Source organism: Haematobia irritans, chromosome 1 (genome assembly GCF_050003625.1).
Source record: "Haematobia irritans isolate KBUSLIRL chromosome 1, ASM5000362v1, whole genome shotgun sequence".
Lineage (NCBI taxonomy): Eukaryota > Metazoa > Arthropoda > Insecta > Diptera > Muscidae > Haematobia > Haematobia irritans.
Genome location: NC_134397.1, coordinates 265,096,455 through 265,113,798, shown reverse-complemented (window position 1 = coordinate 265,113,798; position 17,344 = coordinate 265,096,455). Strand labels below are relative to the sequence as shown.

The 17,344-nt window shown below is 29.6% G+C and overlaps 1 protein-coding gene across 5 annotated transcripts in view; it reads right to left on the bottom strand.

The window, feature by feature from the left end:
* The window catches only part of FipoQ (F-box/LRR-repeat protein FipoQ), a 27,199-nt gene extending 9,855 nt beyond the window's left edge, over positions 1-17,344 (bottom strand). The window contains exons 1-2 of one of the 5 annotated variants that reach the window (XM_075292620.1): positions 17,082-17,344; positions 1,472-1,892 (exon numbers count right to left, since the gene is read on the bottom strand). In XM_075292620.1, the coding sequence (XP_075148735.1) occupies positions 1,472-1,555 (84 nt within the window). In that variant the 5' untranslated portion in view covers positions 1,556-1,892; positions 17,082-17,344. Of the gene's footprint in view, positions 1-864; positions 1,104-1,471; positions 1,893-16,823; positions 16,984-17,081 lie in introns of those variants that run through there. The other 4 variants (XM_075292626.1, XM_075292641.1, XM_075292632.1 and 1 more) reach the window with 4 other exon arrangements.

Below are 17,344 nucleotides of genomic sequence, written 5' to 3'. Positions count from 1 at the left end.
TTGGTGGAACACAAAATAAGCACAACTGGAATAAATACTTGAACAATTTTTGAAATCGTTATTATTTCTTCTTCTTGAAAGTCCAAAAACATCGAATTTTAAATCATTTGGAGTTAAGTTTTTTTTATGGTTGAGCATTAGTCATTTTAGCTCTTTCCAGTTTCCAGATTTAAGTTTTTATTTAGTTTTTAAGTTTCCGATCACCAAAGTTTAAAAAACTTCTTTAAAAATCGTTTCCAAATTCAATGAGGAGAAAGTACAAAATAATTGGGGACAAAAACGTCTCTAAGAATACCGATGTGTGTCGATAATAATCGATAGCAGACAATATCGACAAACAGAATACCAAATAGTGGCGAAAGATGAAAAGCGATGACGACGTCAGAAATAACGGTAACTACCACTGCTGAATATTTCCGATTTGAGAATGTATGGTTCCTTGAAGAAGCTTGGGTCCAGTTCCTCCATATTTGTGTTCATTGAATTTAAACTCTCTACAATATTTCAGGAAACCGCCACATTGTTTTTCTTTTTTGTTTATCCATTATATCTTTCTTATTTTTCCGTACATTGTTGCGGGTGTCATTCGTCGATTAGATATGCTCCACAATTTTGCCTCTTTTTTTCTTGTTTGGCTGATTCTATATTTAGAATTTCTTGTAGAAAAAATTAACACACTTTTCGAAAATATTGAATTCTTAAAGGAAATTTTTGAAAAAAATTGTTTTTTTTTTTTGCAAAACTTCAAGGTATTTAAGATCTTCAATTTTTAAATTTGTTTTCTTCTTTTTTTAATATTTCTGAATAGCTTTTGATTGGTCTTCATTGATCTTGACACATATATTTTTAGACACCACAACGTACCGTATCTGCGAAGGGGCTACGCACTGTACCATCCGATAGATACACCTGGGATGCTTCCACCGCCAATTGACCCCAGATATCGGTTGACAAATCCATTGCGACTATTGATTACCAATTTAATAAGGATGATACCGAAATCGTCTTTGTTTTTTTAAATGTGATTGAATCTTATGTAAAAAAATCACAATTTTTTTCTTTACGATTTCAACCAAAACGACCGAAAGCAACCAATTGAACGTTATTACTGTAAAGGAATCTCCAAAAATTTGAGTACAGAAGCAATCTAAATTTAGTTAGGATGTGAGAAGATTGTAGCATAGGAAATCATCAATTGGAGAGAGCAAGGGAGAGTAAAGGAGAGTAAATATTCCACGCATTATTTCTTTAGCCAAGATCTCAAAGCGAATCAATCCTATTGTTTGGGGATGGGGGAGATACATACATGTTCAAATGTATGCTCCAATGACAGTTTATCTGACACAAATCAGCTGTTTTCAATATTTGAATTCAAAATAGAATATAACAAAAATGTGTGTGATTTTTGTTTAGAATGAATATGGTTGGTAGTAATGAAGAAAACAGACAACAAAACATTTCTCATACTCACCAATTTCTCTTTGGATACCAAATTGAGATCATCTCGTCCGCCAATGGCCGTTTGGTGGGCTGTCAAAACATTCCAATTATCCATGTTTTAGATGTTTTGATAATTTTTGTTTTATGTTTTTCTTTTGTTTTGTTTCGGAGGATGGTGCGTGTTGTCAAAAAAGCAATCAAGTCAATTGGATCAATTGCAATAAACTTGTTTTTGTTTATGGTTTTTTTTTTTTCTTACAAGAGTGTTTTTGTTTCTGTTTGTGGATAATGGAACCAAGCCAAATAACAGGTGCTACTCATGGAATGGCTCGTTTAAAATGTTGAGGATTTTCTTTGAAATAGTAGCAGTGTTTATTTTACAATTGCAGTATTCGTATTGGATTGGATTCTCATAAAATTAACCAGGTCCAAATATGGCCAAAAATGGGATCCTAAAAAATACATTAATTTCAAGGTAAAACTATATGCATTTGCTGTACTTGAAAATCCCATTCTTTTGTATTGTATTTACACATATTATGTGCATAATAATTGTTTCTTTTTTTTCTTCTTCTAAGAATAGGTCAAATACAACAATAGATTTTTATGAAAAATATCTACAGAAATGGGTAATGTTTACAAATTGGACAAAAGCATAACAAAATATTTTTAAAATTTATAAATATTGAAAGTGATTTGAGTAATAAGCCAATCTATAATGCGTATGAGTTTTCTAATTTTTTTAACGTAATTTATTACGTATACGTCAATGGTGAAAATAACATTTTCAATACATTGTTGCCAAGTTTTGAGAAGCAAAATTAGGTATACCAAACAAAATTTATATAAAGAATATCTGGATTTTATAGAAATTAGCCAGGAATAATATATAATAATATAAAATAGCCTAAGGCTAGGGTCACACTGGGCAAATATTTGACCAAAATGAGTGGCAAATTCGCTTAATAAATGCAACCGGAATCCTGCGAACAACAAATACATGGACAGACGGACACCAAGGTCTGTATTTTGTGGGATCTAAAATCAATATTTCTGGTAGTCACATGTTTTGGCCGATCAAAGTTATTATACCCTGACCACTATGTGGTTTAGGGTATAAAAATTGAGGATTTTTCTTTTGTTAAGCCAATCTCTAATGTACTCCTATGCGTATGAGTATTGCAAATTTTAGCGGATTCGTACTTATACGCAAACAGTGCAAGAAGCAGCTTAAGATCACATATTCACTATCATCATAGTTTGTCTAAATGAAATTAGTTTTCACTCGGTGATATGCTTAAGATAATTGACATCCCTCATTTACCTAAAGATAAAACCCCTAGCTTTAAACCTTAGGCTCTATACAATTAAATTAGGATGCAGATTTTACAGATCGAATTTTCATTCTCTTCTTGCGATATATTAACAAAGTCACTGACTTAAAAATAAATATTACCTATAACAGATGCTTTATGATATTTTTTTCTTAATTTATAAAAAACGTTAAACCAAAGATTCAAAAATAATTAAAATAAAGATGTAAAACAAAATGTAAAAAATGCGCACTTTTTGCAGTTTTCCCGGAAAAGGCATGCAAATTGCGTTGGAAACCTCATATTTATTGAAGGAAATATACACAAAATAGATAATTTATATATTCTGAAGAATAATTTGGCCGAATGTACCAAAAAATGGGTCTGGAAGACGGATTTGTGTTTGTCCAAGATAATGACCCCAAGCATTCGTCCTATATTCTTAAGGAATACTTGCTATACAACACCAAAAAAGTATTACCTCACCCTCCGCACAAACCGGACATGAATGTAATTGAACACCTGTGGGCATATATGAAGACTAACATTTTTAGAAACTCTCAAAAACGTCCTTATGAATATATGCTCAATTCCCGTAGATTTTACGAAACCCCTAACCTAATCAATGCCAAATAGACTCCAGGCATTAGAAAACAAAATATTAAAAATTTGTAATATTTAGCGTTTAAACCGATAATTTTTATTTATTTTTAGTGTACAAGTTTTTTTTGGCCAAGTAAAATTGATCGTTTTTTGTTTTGTTTTGTTTTTTTTTTTTTTTTTTTATTATTTCCCTAAACAGATTTAAATCTGAATTAATTTTCTTTTATTGTAGCCCGGATATCAAGCTTTAATTTAAGGTATAATACATATATAAATATTTAGTTTGTATTTTTCTTGTCGTTTCACAATTTATTTCAAATTGATAGGTGTACAACTTTTTTTTGCTGACTGTATATATTTTCTTCTTTAGAAATTCCCGGGAAAGTGATAATAACAAATTCCGAGAATTCCCAGGAAAAAGCTCTAATGGGGATCTAAGGAAACGCGAATTTCAAAGTTTCTGATCCCCGATTTTGAAACGAATCTATAATAGCTCCATTATATATTTGTTGGTAATTTTTCTTCCTGTCTTACAACGTAGCTCTTGGTATTCCTACAAAGAAGTAATTTCCTCATGCGCTAAAAAAAATACTTATGTGGTATTAAAGATTACGCAACCTAAATTTTAGGTTGCGTAATCTTTAATACCACATAACTTTGCCTCAAACATTTTTTTCATTAAATTTAGGACACCAATTTTGTAAATTTGCGTCCCTTCGTTAAAGTCGCATGTCTATGAACTAAGGCTAATTTTCCTTAAAGTAAAGAAACAAATTTTTGATTTAAAGAAATTGTCCTTAAATTAAAATCCCATTCTTTTGTATTGTATTTACACATATTATGTGCATAATAATTGTTTCTTTTTTTTCTTCTTCTAAGAATAGGTCAAATACAACAATAGATTTTTATGAAAAATATCTACAGAAATGGGTAATGTTTACAAATTGGACAAAAGCATAACAAAATATTTTTAAAATTTATAAATATTGAAAGTGATTTGAGTAATAAGCCAATCTATAATGCGTATGAGTTTTCTAATTTTTTTAACGTAATTTATTACGTATACGTCAATGGTGAAAATAACATTTTCAATACATTGTTGCCAAGTTTTGAGAAGCAAAATTAGGTATACCAAACAAAATTTATATAAAGAATATCTGGATTTTATAGAAATTAGCCAGGAATAATATATAATAATATAAAATAGCCTAAGGCTAGGGTCACACTGGGCAAATATTTGACCAAAATGAGTGGCAAATTCGCTTAATAAATGCAACCGGAATCCTGCGAACAACAAATACATGGACAGACGGACACCAAGGTCTGTATTTTGTGGGATCTAAAATCAATATTTCTGGTAGTCACATGTTTTGGCCGATCAAAGTTATTATACCCTGACCACTATGTGGTTTAGGGTATAAAAATTGAGGATTTTTCTTTTGTTAAGCCAATCTCTAATGTACTCCTATGCGTATGAGTATTGCAAATTTTAGCGGATTCGTACTTATACGCAAACAGTGCAAGAAGCAGCTTAAGATCACATATTCACTATCATCATAGTTTGTCTAAATGAAATTAGTTTTCACTCGGTGATATGCTTAAGATAATTGACATCCCTCATTTACCTAAAGATAAAACCCCTAGCTTTAAACCTTAGGCTCTATACAATTAAATTAGGATGCAGATTTTACAGATCGAATTTTCATTCTCTTCTTGCGATATATTAACAAAGTCACTGACTTAAAAATAAATATTACCTATAACAGATGCTTTATGATATTTTTTTCTTAATTTATAAAAAACGTTAAACCAAAGATTCAAAAATAATTAAAATAAAGATGTAAAACAAAATGTAAAAAATGCGCACTTTTTGCAGTTTTCCCGGAAAAGGCATGCAAATTGCGTTGGAAACCTCATATTTATTGAAGGAAATATACACAAAATAGATAATTTATATATTCTGAAGAATAATTTGGCCGAATGTACCAAAAAATGGGTCTGGAAGACGGATTTGTGTTTGTCCAAGATAATGACCCCAAGCATTCGTCCTATATTCTTAAGGAATACTTGCTATACAACACCAAAAAAGTATTACCTCACCCTCCGCACAAACCGGACATGAATGTAATTGAACACCTGTGGGCATATATGAAGACTAACATTTTTAGAAACTCTCAAAAACGTCCTTATGAATATATGCTCAATTCCCGTAGATTTTACGAAACCCCTAACCTAATCAATGCCAAATAGACTCCAGGCATTAGAAAACAAAATATTAAAAATTTGTAATATTTAGCGTTTAAACCGATAATTTTTATTTATTTTTAGTGTACAAGTTTTTTTTGGCCAAGTAAAATTGATCGTTTTTTGTTTTGTTTTGTTTTTTTTTTTTTTTTATTATTTCCCTAAACAGATTTAAATCTGAATTAATTTTCTTTTATTGTAGCCCGGATATCAAGCTTTAATTTAAGGTATAATACATATATAAATATTTAGTTTGTATTTTTCTTGTCGTTTCACAATTTATTTCAAATTGATAGGTGTACAACTTTTTTTTGCTGACTGTATATATTTTCTTCTTTAGAAATTCCCGGGAAAGTGATAATAACAAATTCCGAGAATTCCCAGGAAAAAGCTCTAATGGGGATCTAAGGAAACGCGAATTTCAAAGTTTCTGATCCCCGATTTTGAAACGAATCTATAATAGCTCCATTATATATTTGTTGGTAATTTTTCTTCCTGTCTTACAACGTAGCTCTTGGTATTCCTACAAAGAAGTAATTTCCTCATGCGCTAAAAAAAATACTTATGTGGTATTAAAGATTACGCAACCTAAATTTTAGGTTGCGTAATCTTTAATACCACATAACTTTGCCTCAAACATTTTTTTCATTAAATTTAGGACACCAATTTTGTAAATTTGCGTCCCTTCGTTAAAGTCGCATGTCTATGAACTAAGGCTAATTTTCCTTAAAGTAAAGAAACAAATTTTTGATTTAAAGAAATTGTCCTTAAATTAAAATCCCATTCTTTTGTATTGTATTTACACATATTATGTGCATAATAATTGTTTCTTTTTTTTCTTCTTCTAAGAATAGGTCAAATACAACAATAGATTTTTATGAAAAATATCTACAGAAATGGGTAATGTTTACAAATTGGACAAAAGCATAACAAAATATTTTTAAAATTTATAAATATTGAAAGTGATTTGAGTAATAAGCCAATCTATAATGCGTATGAGTTTTCTAATTTTTTTAACGTAATTTATTACGTATACGTCAATGGTGAAAATAACATTTTCAATACATTGTTGCCAAGTTTTGAGAAGCAAAATTAGGTATACCAAACAAAATTTATATAAAGAATATCTGGATTTTATAGAAATTAGCCAGGAATAATATATAATAATATAAAATAGCCTAAGGCTAGGGTCACACTGGGCAAATATTTGACCAAAATGAGTGGCAAATTCGCTTAATAAATGCAACCGGAATCCTGCGAACAACAAATACATGGACAGACGGACACCAAGGTCTGAATTTTGTGGGATCTAAAATCAATATTTCTGGTAGTCACATGTTTTGGCCGATCAAAGTTATTATACCCTGACCACTATGTGGTTTAGGGTATAAAAATTGAGGATTTTTCTTTTGTTAAGCCAATCTCTAATGTACTCCTATGCGTATGAGTATTGCAAATTTTAGCGGATTCGTACTTATACGCCAACAGTGCAAGAAGCAGCTTAAGATCACATATTCACTATCATCATAGTTTGTCTAAATGAAATTAGTTTTCACTCGGTGATATGCTTAAGATAATTGACATCCCTCATTTACCTAAAGATAAAACCCCTAGCTTTAAACCTTAGGCTCTATACAATTAAATTAGGATGCAGATTTTACAGATCGAATTTTCATTCTCTTCTTGCGATATATTAACAAAGTCACTCACTTAAAAATAAATATTACCTATAACAGATGCTTTATGATATTTTTTTCTTAATTTATAAAAAAAAAACGTTAAACCAAAGATTCAAAAATAATTAAAATAAAGATGTAAAACAAAATGTAAAAAATGCGCAATTTTTGCAGTTTTCCCGGAAAAGGCATGCAAATTGCGTTGGAAACCTCATATTTATTGAAGGAAATATACACAAAATAGATAATTTATATATTCTGAAGAATAATTTGGCCGAATGTACCAAAAAATGGGTCTGGAAGACGGATTTGTGTTTGTCCAAGATAATGACCCCAAGCATTCGTCCTATATTCTTAAGGAATACTTGCTATACAACACCAAAAAAGTATTACCTCACCCTCCGCACAAACCGGACATGAATGTAATTGAACACCTGTGGGCATATATGAAGACTAACATTTTTAGAAACTCTCAAAAACGTCCTTATGAATATATGCTCAATTCCCGTAGATTTTACGAAACCCCTAACCTAATCAATGCCAAATAGACTCCAGGCATTAGAAAACAAAATATTAAAAATTTGTAATATTTAGCGTTTAAACCGATAATTTTTATTTATTTTTAGTGTACAAGTTTTTTTTGGCCAAGTAAAATTGATCGTTTTTTGTTTTGTTTTGTTTTTTTTTTTTTTTTATTATTTCCCTAAACAGATTTAAATCTGAATTAATTTTCTTTTATTGTAGCCCGGATATCAAGCTTTAATTTAAGGTATAATACATATATAAATATTTAGTTTGTATTTTTCTTGTCGTTTCACAATTTATTTCAAATTGATAGGTGTACAACTTTTTTTTGCTGACTGTATATATTTTCTTCTTTAGAAATTCCCGGGAAAGTGATAATAACAAATTCCGAGAATTCCCAGGAAAAAGCTCTAATGGGGATCTAAGGAAACGCGAATTTCAAAGTTTCTGATCCCCGATTTTGAAACGAATCTATAATAGCTCCATTATATATTTGTTGGTAATTTTTCTTCCTGTCTTACAACGTAGCTCTTGGTATTCCTACAAAGAAGTAATTTCCTCATGCGCTAAAAAAAATACTTATGTGGTATTAAAGATTACGCAACCTAAATTTTAGGTTGCGTAATCTTTAATACCACATAACTTTGCCTCAAACATTTTTTTCATTAAATTTAGGACACCAATTTTGTAAATTTGCGTCCCTTCGTTAAAGTCGCATGTCTATGAACTAAGGCTAATTTTCCTTAAAGTAAAGAAACAAATTTTTGATTTAAAGAAATTGTCCTTAAATTAAAATCCCATTCTTTTGTATTGTATTTACACATATTATGTGCATAATAATTGTTTCTTTTTTTTCTTCTTCTAAGAATAGGTCAAATACAACAATAGATTTTTATGAAAAATATCTACAGAAATGGGTAATGTTTACAAATTGGACAAAAGCATAACAAAATATTTTTAAAATTTATAAATATTGAAAGTGATTTGAGTAATAAGCCAATCTATAATGCGTATGAGTTTTCTAATTTTTTTAACGTAATTTATTACGTATACGTCAATGGTGAAAATAACATTTTCAATACATTGTTGCCAAGTTTTGAGAAGCAAAATTAGGTATACCAAACAAAATTTATATAAAGAATATCTGGATTTTATAGAAATTAGCCAGGAATAATATATAATAATATAAAATAGCCTAAGGCTAGGGTCACACTGGGCAAATATTTGACCAAAATGAGTGGCAAATTCGCTTAATAAATGCAACCGGAATCCTGCGAACAACAAATACATGGACAGACGGACACCAAGGTCTGAATTTTGTGGGATCTAAAATCAATATTTCTGGTAGTCACATGTTTTGGCCGATCAAAGTTATTATACCCTGACCACTATGTGGTTTAGGGTATAAAAATTGAGGATTTTTCTTTTGTTAAGCCAATCTCTAATGTACTCCTATGCGTATGAGTATTGCAAATTTTAGCGGATTCGTACTTATACGCCAACAGTGCAAGAAGCAGCTTAAGATCACATATTCACTATCATCATAGTTTGTCTAAATGAAATTAGTTTTCACTCGGTGATATGCTTAAGATAATTGACATCCCTCATTTACCTAAAGATAAAACCCCTAGCTTTAAACCTTAGGCTCTATACAATTAAATTAGGATGCAGATTTTACAGATCGAATTTTCATTCTCTTCTTGCGATATATTAACAAAGTCACTCACTTAAAAATAAATATTACCTATAACAGATGCTTTATGATATTTTTTTCTTAATTTATAAAAAAAAAACGTTAAACCAAAGATTCAAAAATAATTAAAATAAAGATGTAAAACAAAATGTAAAAAATGCGCAATTTTTGCAGTTTTCCCGGAAAAGGCATGCAAATTGCGTTGGAAACCTCATATTTATTGAAGGAAATATACACAAAATAGATAATTTATATATTCTGAAGAATAATTTGGCCGAATGTACCAAAAAATGGGTCTGGAAGACGGATTTGTGTTTGTCCAAGATAATGACCCCAAGCATTCGTCCTATATTCTTAAGGAATACTTGCTATACAACACCAAAAAAGTATTACCTCACCCTCCGCACAAACCGGACATGAATGTAATTGAACACCTGTGGGCATATATGAAGACTAACATTTTTAGAAACTCTCAAAAACGTCCTTATGAATATATGCTCAATTCCCGTAGATTTTACGAAACCCCTAACCTAATCAATGCCAAATAGACTCCAGGCATTAGAAAACAAAATATTAAAAATTTGTAATATTTAGCGTTTAAACCGATAATTTTTATTTATTTTTAGTGTACAAGTTTTTTTTGGCCAAGTAAAATTGATCGTTTTTTGTTTTGTTTTGTTTTTTTTTTTTTTTTATTATTTCCCTAAACAGATTTAAATCTGAATTAATTTTCTTTTATTGTAGCCCGGATATCAAGCTTTAATTTAAGGTATAATACATATATAAATATTTAGTTTGTATTTTTCTTGTCGTTTCACAATTTATTTCAAATTGATAGGTGTACAACTTTTTTTTGCTGACTGTATATATTTTCTTCTTTAGAAATTCCCGGGAAAGTGATAATAACAAATTCCGAGAATTCCCAGGAAAAAGCTCTAATGGGGATCTAAGGAAACGCGAATTTCAAAGTTTCTGATCCCCGATTTTGAAACGAATCTATAATAGCTCCATTATATATTTGTTGGTAATTTTTCTTCCTGTCTTACAACGTAGCTCTTGGTATTCCTACAAAGAAGTAATTTCCTCATGCGCTAAAAAAAATACTTATGTGGTATTAAAGATTACGCAACCTAAATTTTAGGTTGCGTAATCTTTAATACCACATAACTTTGCCTCAAACATTTTTTTCATTAAATTTAGGACACCAATTTTGTAAATTTGCGTCCCTTCGTTAAAGTCGCATGTCTATGAACTAAGGCTAATTTTCCTTAAAGTAAAGAAACAAATTTTTGATTTAAAGAAATTGTCCTTAAATTAAAATCCCATTCTTTTGTATTGTATTTACACATATTATGTGCATAATAATTGTTTCTTTTTTTTCTTCTTCTAAGAATAGGTCAAATACAACAATAGATTTTTATGAAAAATATCTACAGAAATGGGTAATGTTTACAAATTGGACAAAAGCATAACAAAATATTTTTAAAATTTATAAATATTGAAAGTGATTTGAGTAATAAGCCAATCTATAATGCGTATGAGTTTTCTAATTTTTTTAACGTAATTTATTACGTATACGTCAATGGTGAAAATAACATTTTCAATACATTGTTGCCAAGTTTTGAGAAGCAAAATTAGGTATACCAAACAAAATTTATATAAAGAATATCTGGATTTTATAGAAATTAGCCAGGAATAATATATAATAATATAAAATAGCCTAAGGCTAGGGTCACACTGGGCAAATATTTGACCAAAATGAGTGGCAAATTCGCTTAATAAATGCAACCGGAATCCTGCGAACAACAAATACATGGACAGACGGACACCAAGGTCTGTATTTTGTGGGATCTAAAATCAATATTTCTGGTAGTCACATGTTTTGGCCGATCAAAGTTATTATACCCTGACCACTATGTGGTTTAGGGTATAAAAATTGAGGATTTTTCTTTTGTTAAGCCAATCTCTAATGTACTCCTATGCGTATGAGTATTGCAAATTTTAGCGGATTCGTACTTATACGCCAACAGTGCAAGAAGCAGCTTAAGATCACATATTCACTATCATCATAGTTTGTCTAAATGAAATTAGTTTTCACTCGGTGATATGCTTAAGATAATTGACATCCCTCATTTACCTAAAGATAAAACCCCTAGCTTTAAACCTTAGGCTCTATACAATTAAATTAGGATGCAGATTTTACAGATCGAATTTTCATTCTCTTCTTGCGATATATTAACAAAGTCACTCACTTAAAAATAAATATTACCTATAACAGATGCTTTATGATATTTTTTTCTTAATTTATAAAAAAAAAACGTTAAACCAAAGATTCAAAAATAATTAAAATAAAGATGTAAAACAAAATGTAAAAAATGCGCAATTTTTGCAGTTTTCCCGGAAAAGGCATGCAAATTGTGTTGGAAACCTCATATTTATTGAAGGAAATATACACAAAATAGATAATTTATATATTCTGAAGAATAATTTGGCCGAATGTACCAAAAAATGGGTCTGGAAGACGGATTTGTGTTTGTCCAAGATAATGACCCCAAACATTCGTCCTATATTCTTAAGGAATACTTGCTATACAACACCAAAAAAGTATTACCTCACCTTCCGCAGAAACCGCACATGAATCTAATTGAACACCTGTGGGCATATATGAAGACAAAGCTAAAGAACTTTAACATTTTTAGAAACTCTCAAAAACGTCCTTATGAATATATGCTCAATTCCCGTAGATTTTACGAAACCCCTAACCTAATCAATGCCAAATAGACTCCAGGCATTAGAAAACAAAATATTAAAAATTTGTAATATTTAGCGTTTAAACCAATAATTTTTATTTATTTTTAGTGTACAATTTTTTTTGGCCAAGTAAAATTGACCGTTTTTTGTTGTTGTTTTTTTTTTTATTACTTCCCTAAACAGATTTAAATCTGAATTAATTTTCTTTTATTGTAGCCCGGATATCAAGCTTTAATTTAAGGTATAATACATATATAAATATTTAGATCGTATTTTTCTTGTCGTTTCACAATTTATTTCAAATTGATAGGTGTACAACTTTTTTTTGCTGACTGTATATATTTTCTTCTTTAGAAATTCCCGGGAAAGTGATAATAACAAATTCCGAGAATTCCCAGGAAAAAGCTCTAATGGGGATCTAAGGAAACGCAAATTTCAAAGTTTCTGATCCCCGATTTTGAAACGAATCTATAATAGCTCCATTATATATTTGTTGGTAATTTTTCTTCCTGTCTTACAACGTAGCTCTTGGTATTCCTACTCCTAATTTCCTCATGCGCTAAAAAAAATACTTATGTGGTATTAAAGATTACGCAACCTAAATTTTAGGATGCAAAATTTACTTAATATTAGGGACAAATTTCTTTAAAATAATTAAATTTTAATTAAAATAAAGTTTGTAAACTTTGCCTCAAACATTTTTTTCATTAAATTTAGGACACCAATTTTGTAAATTTGCGTCCCTTCGTTAAAGTCGCATGTCTTTGAACTAAGGCTAATTTTCCTTAAAGTAAAGAAACAAATTTTTGATTTAAAGAAATTGTCCTTAAATTAAGTGAAATATTGAAACTTTAGATTTAAGGTGGGTATTAAGTTCGAGTTTAGCCGCTAAAATCGTAATTTTTCACGATTACTCTTCTTTAATAATCCATTTTAAGGAATACATACTTTGTGAAAATTTACTTTGGGCTATTCTCCCTCAAGTTATAATAAAATTTGAACAAATATGTATAATTTTATGCCTTTTTTACTGATTTAGTTTTCACTTTAAACTCGAACTTAGTACTCACCTTTAAGATAACAACGCTTCAAATATAGGCTAAGACTTATTTTGAGGATTTAGCGTCTTTGGTTTAAAGTTTTTTTTTGGAATTAAGAAAACATTTTTTAATTTGAAGTATCCGTTATAATTTGGATTTTTAAACTGGCATTTGTTTGTACCTGAGTACCTTTATTAATAAACAGCGAAAAGAGAATGAACATTTGATAAATCTGTATCCTTATTTTTAATTTTATTGATCATAGATTTAAAGCCAGATATGTTGCTAAAAAATTTCTTTATTTTAAAGAAGCCGGATCAGTGGCTCGGAATCAATACCAAGGGAAGGTCAAAATCTTTGGATGCAAGTAAAGTTTTTTTTTTGAGTGTAGATCATGTATTTCTTATAGACATCAAAGCCAAATTTTCAGGATATATACAGTGAATAATTTATTATATAAATTTTTTGTTTAATATACATATGTTTTAAAATTTTTACAAGGATTCTTACGATGAAGTTTATAAAGAACAAACAAATAAATAAAATAGCGAATTTGCATGCATGTCTAACCACTTCAATGAATGACAAACAATCATTTAAAACCCCACCAATCGTATATTACAAAACATTTGCCATTGTCTTAATGGGAAAAACCATAATGTTAAAAAATGTTTCTGAAAACAAATATAACCCAAAACAAATATAAATTAAGACAACCTTCAAAACTAAGTTTATACACTGAAATAGTTTTTTTGTTTTTTTAACTTTTTAACAAACGACCGTAGCTGTTATTTAACAAATCAAGTCCAATCACGAAATAGCGTCGGGCTATTCTGACCATCCCAAGTATTAAAATAAAATTTAAAAGTTAACCCCACAAATGTTTAAATCTTTTCTTTCAAGTCCCACTGTGCATGTCAATACCAAGTTATTTTGTCTAATGCTTAACTAAAAATGTTTGTGAATCATTTTAGATACCGGCAGAAAACAAAAGATGATGATAATCCTCATAGACACGGAAATCACTTCGGTTTCCAAGAAAACAAAAATAGGAATAAACATAAAGATTTATCTAAATCTAATTGTTTACACAAACACATTTTCAATTATTTCGAATGTACAGTGGAAAGCAAAACCAAGTGCATCTTACGAGTATGTTTTATTTGATTGATAAAAATGTCTATTGTGTCCATTTGCAAAATTTTTTTTCATTTGTACTTTATTTCCTGACAAACAAAATGAAACTAATAAATTATATACCTATACTACTGCAATTATTAGAATAAAATTCAAGTAAACCTGCATCCACTTTTGCACTTTATGCATAATACATTAATATCAAATATTTTAGTATTTAGCTTATAGTCCTTTGTTTCTAATTGCGGTATAACTCGTCCTGACATACCTTCAGTTTTTTTTTATTATTTCTTTTGGAACCTCCGACAAATTGTGCTGAACTTGCCTCTAGATCTCATCGCTAGTTTTGGTGTTCTTTGGTGTGATCTCAAGCCTCTTTTAACCAGAGACCATAATGGGCTTGAGATCGGGGCTTTGTGGTGGCCATTTGAACGTTTGAAAACTTTACTCCCACAACCATTTCTCCACTATTTTGTAAGAATGCTTGGTTTGCCGTCTTATTGGAAAACAACTTGCTCCTTAAGGTAGGCGAAAACCTCCAAAAACGTAGGCAAATTTGATTGCAAAATATCAAGGTAGTATCCTTTTTTCATGATTCCTTATTATTAACCAGCGAGCAAGTTTGCCAACATTCCCATACCATGAGACTTCCCCGTCCATGTTTCACGATTTGCTTACCGTGTTGTTTTGGGAGACTTTGTCTTTACACTCAAAAAAAGTTTACTTGGAATTTGACCTTCTCTTAAGGATTTTGGTATTGATTCCGAGCCAAAGATGAGGCTTCTTTAAAATAAAGACATTTTTTAGCGACCTATCTGGCCTTAACTCTAGGATCAATAAATTAAAAATAGGATTCAGATCTCATTTATCGAATTTTCATTTTCTTTTCATCTTTGGTGTTTCATCAAGAGAACAAAGGAAAGAAAACAAATTAAAGCTAAAGTAAAATATCACTCAATTGCAGACCAAAAAGAGCCATCTACGGTGTGCAGACAAACTACAACGCTGTGAATTCACATGAGATGTCTACACCTTCCTTGCTCTATGATTCAATGTTAACGAACCAAAAGCAAGAAAATTAAACAAGAAAAATTAATACGGTTAAATTCAGTATATGCTGCAAATCCTCTTGATTAGTTTTAACTAAGTTTTCTTCTTATTTTACCCATTTTTGTTGTCTTATGGTGTGTTTTACTAAAAGCTTCATGATTTAGCGAAGCCCTCCTAAAGGCGAGATTGGACATTAGAGGGTTAATAAAGCTATTCACGTACAAACAAAAGCCAGTTTAAAAATCCAAATTATAGTGGGATACCTCAAAGCAAAAATATGTTTTTAATTCCAAAAAAAATCTTTAAAGCAAAGATGCTAAATCCTCAAAATAAGTCTTAGCCTATATTTGAAGCTTTTTTATCTTAATCTATAGATATTTCAGTTAATATAAGGACGATTTCTTTAAATTAAAAATGTGTTTCTTTATTTGAAGGAACATTTTCCTTAGTTCAAGAATATGCGACTTTAACGGAGGGACGCAAATTTTGTAAATTTAATGAAAAAAAATTTTGAAGTAAAGATTATAAACTTTATTTTAATTAAAATGTCATTATTTTAAAGAAAATTGTCCTTAATATTTTGTACATTGCGCATCCTAAAATTTAGGTTGCATTATCTTAAATATCACGTAAATATTTTTTTTCAGTATACCAGGTCATTGCCAGTAATATTCAGAGGTCGTTACCAGTAATGTTTTTTGCATGGGAAATATGAAAATAACATGTAAGTTATAAAAAATGAAAACAAGCACTCGGTTTTGCTCCTCACTGTATACACCAAACAAACTGAACAATTCATAAATCAGTCGAAAATTATATACCTACTTTTTTTTTTGAAAATTAAAGGCCTAAACTGTGTTCATAAATAAGTAAATTTTACTTATATTGTGTCTACATTGAACTTCATATGGCTCTAAAAAAATTTGTTGCTTCCAGGTTTGCATATAGAAATATAACAAACTTATATTTCTATATGCAAACCTTATGAAGCGATAGTTAAAATAAAATAAAATAAAATAAAATAAAATAAAATAAAATAAAATAAAATAAAAGTCAACCTTCAGTGCGGTTTAAGTCATTATGGATGTGATATTGTGTTTCTTTTCCATCCTTTGTTTTAAGAACAACAATCGAAAATTCAAAAAAAAAAAAAATCAAATCAAAAAAGCCAAGCAATTCAAATGTATGTTGTTGTACATGCTTTATATAAAAAACAATTATGTATATAATATCGTCGATAAAAACAATTTTATATATGATTCTCAAAGGGCAGTGGCAGTGAAACATCTTTTTTGTGCAATTTTTGTGTTGGTTTTGGCATTTTGTTCAATTTATTAAAAACCATATTTACCCATTTTGTTTATTTGTTAGAAATTGTTAGAAATATTTAATAATGTTTTTTTAGGTATTATTAAAATATTAGTTGTTAATTGTTGCTATATAACTTTTAGATCACTTATATCGGAGGAATGTTTTTGATTTTAATTTTGTGTTTTTTTTTTTCAATTGATTTCTAAAAATATAAATTTCAAGGGTCTCCTTCGTAGAAATGCAATGTAAATTTGTAAATTTTAGCGAACTTTTTGAAAATTTGCTGTGCACTTTTTACCGTTTCATTTATAATTTCACAATTTGATGTAATTTTTTTTTATACATCCGTATTACTTTTTTAATAAATATTTTTTTTTTTTAATTTTTAATTCAAATTTGGTCAATACCTAGACCTTGCATAAGTCTATTCCTACTGTATGCAATTTTATATTATTTTTGGTCTAGACATGCAGGCCTGTTTCATTTGTTGGCCACTATGTTTGGTAGTTATTTCTTTTCGTATGATGTCGATCTCACTGCAATTCCCGCACAACTGAATAT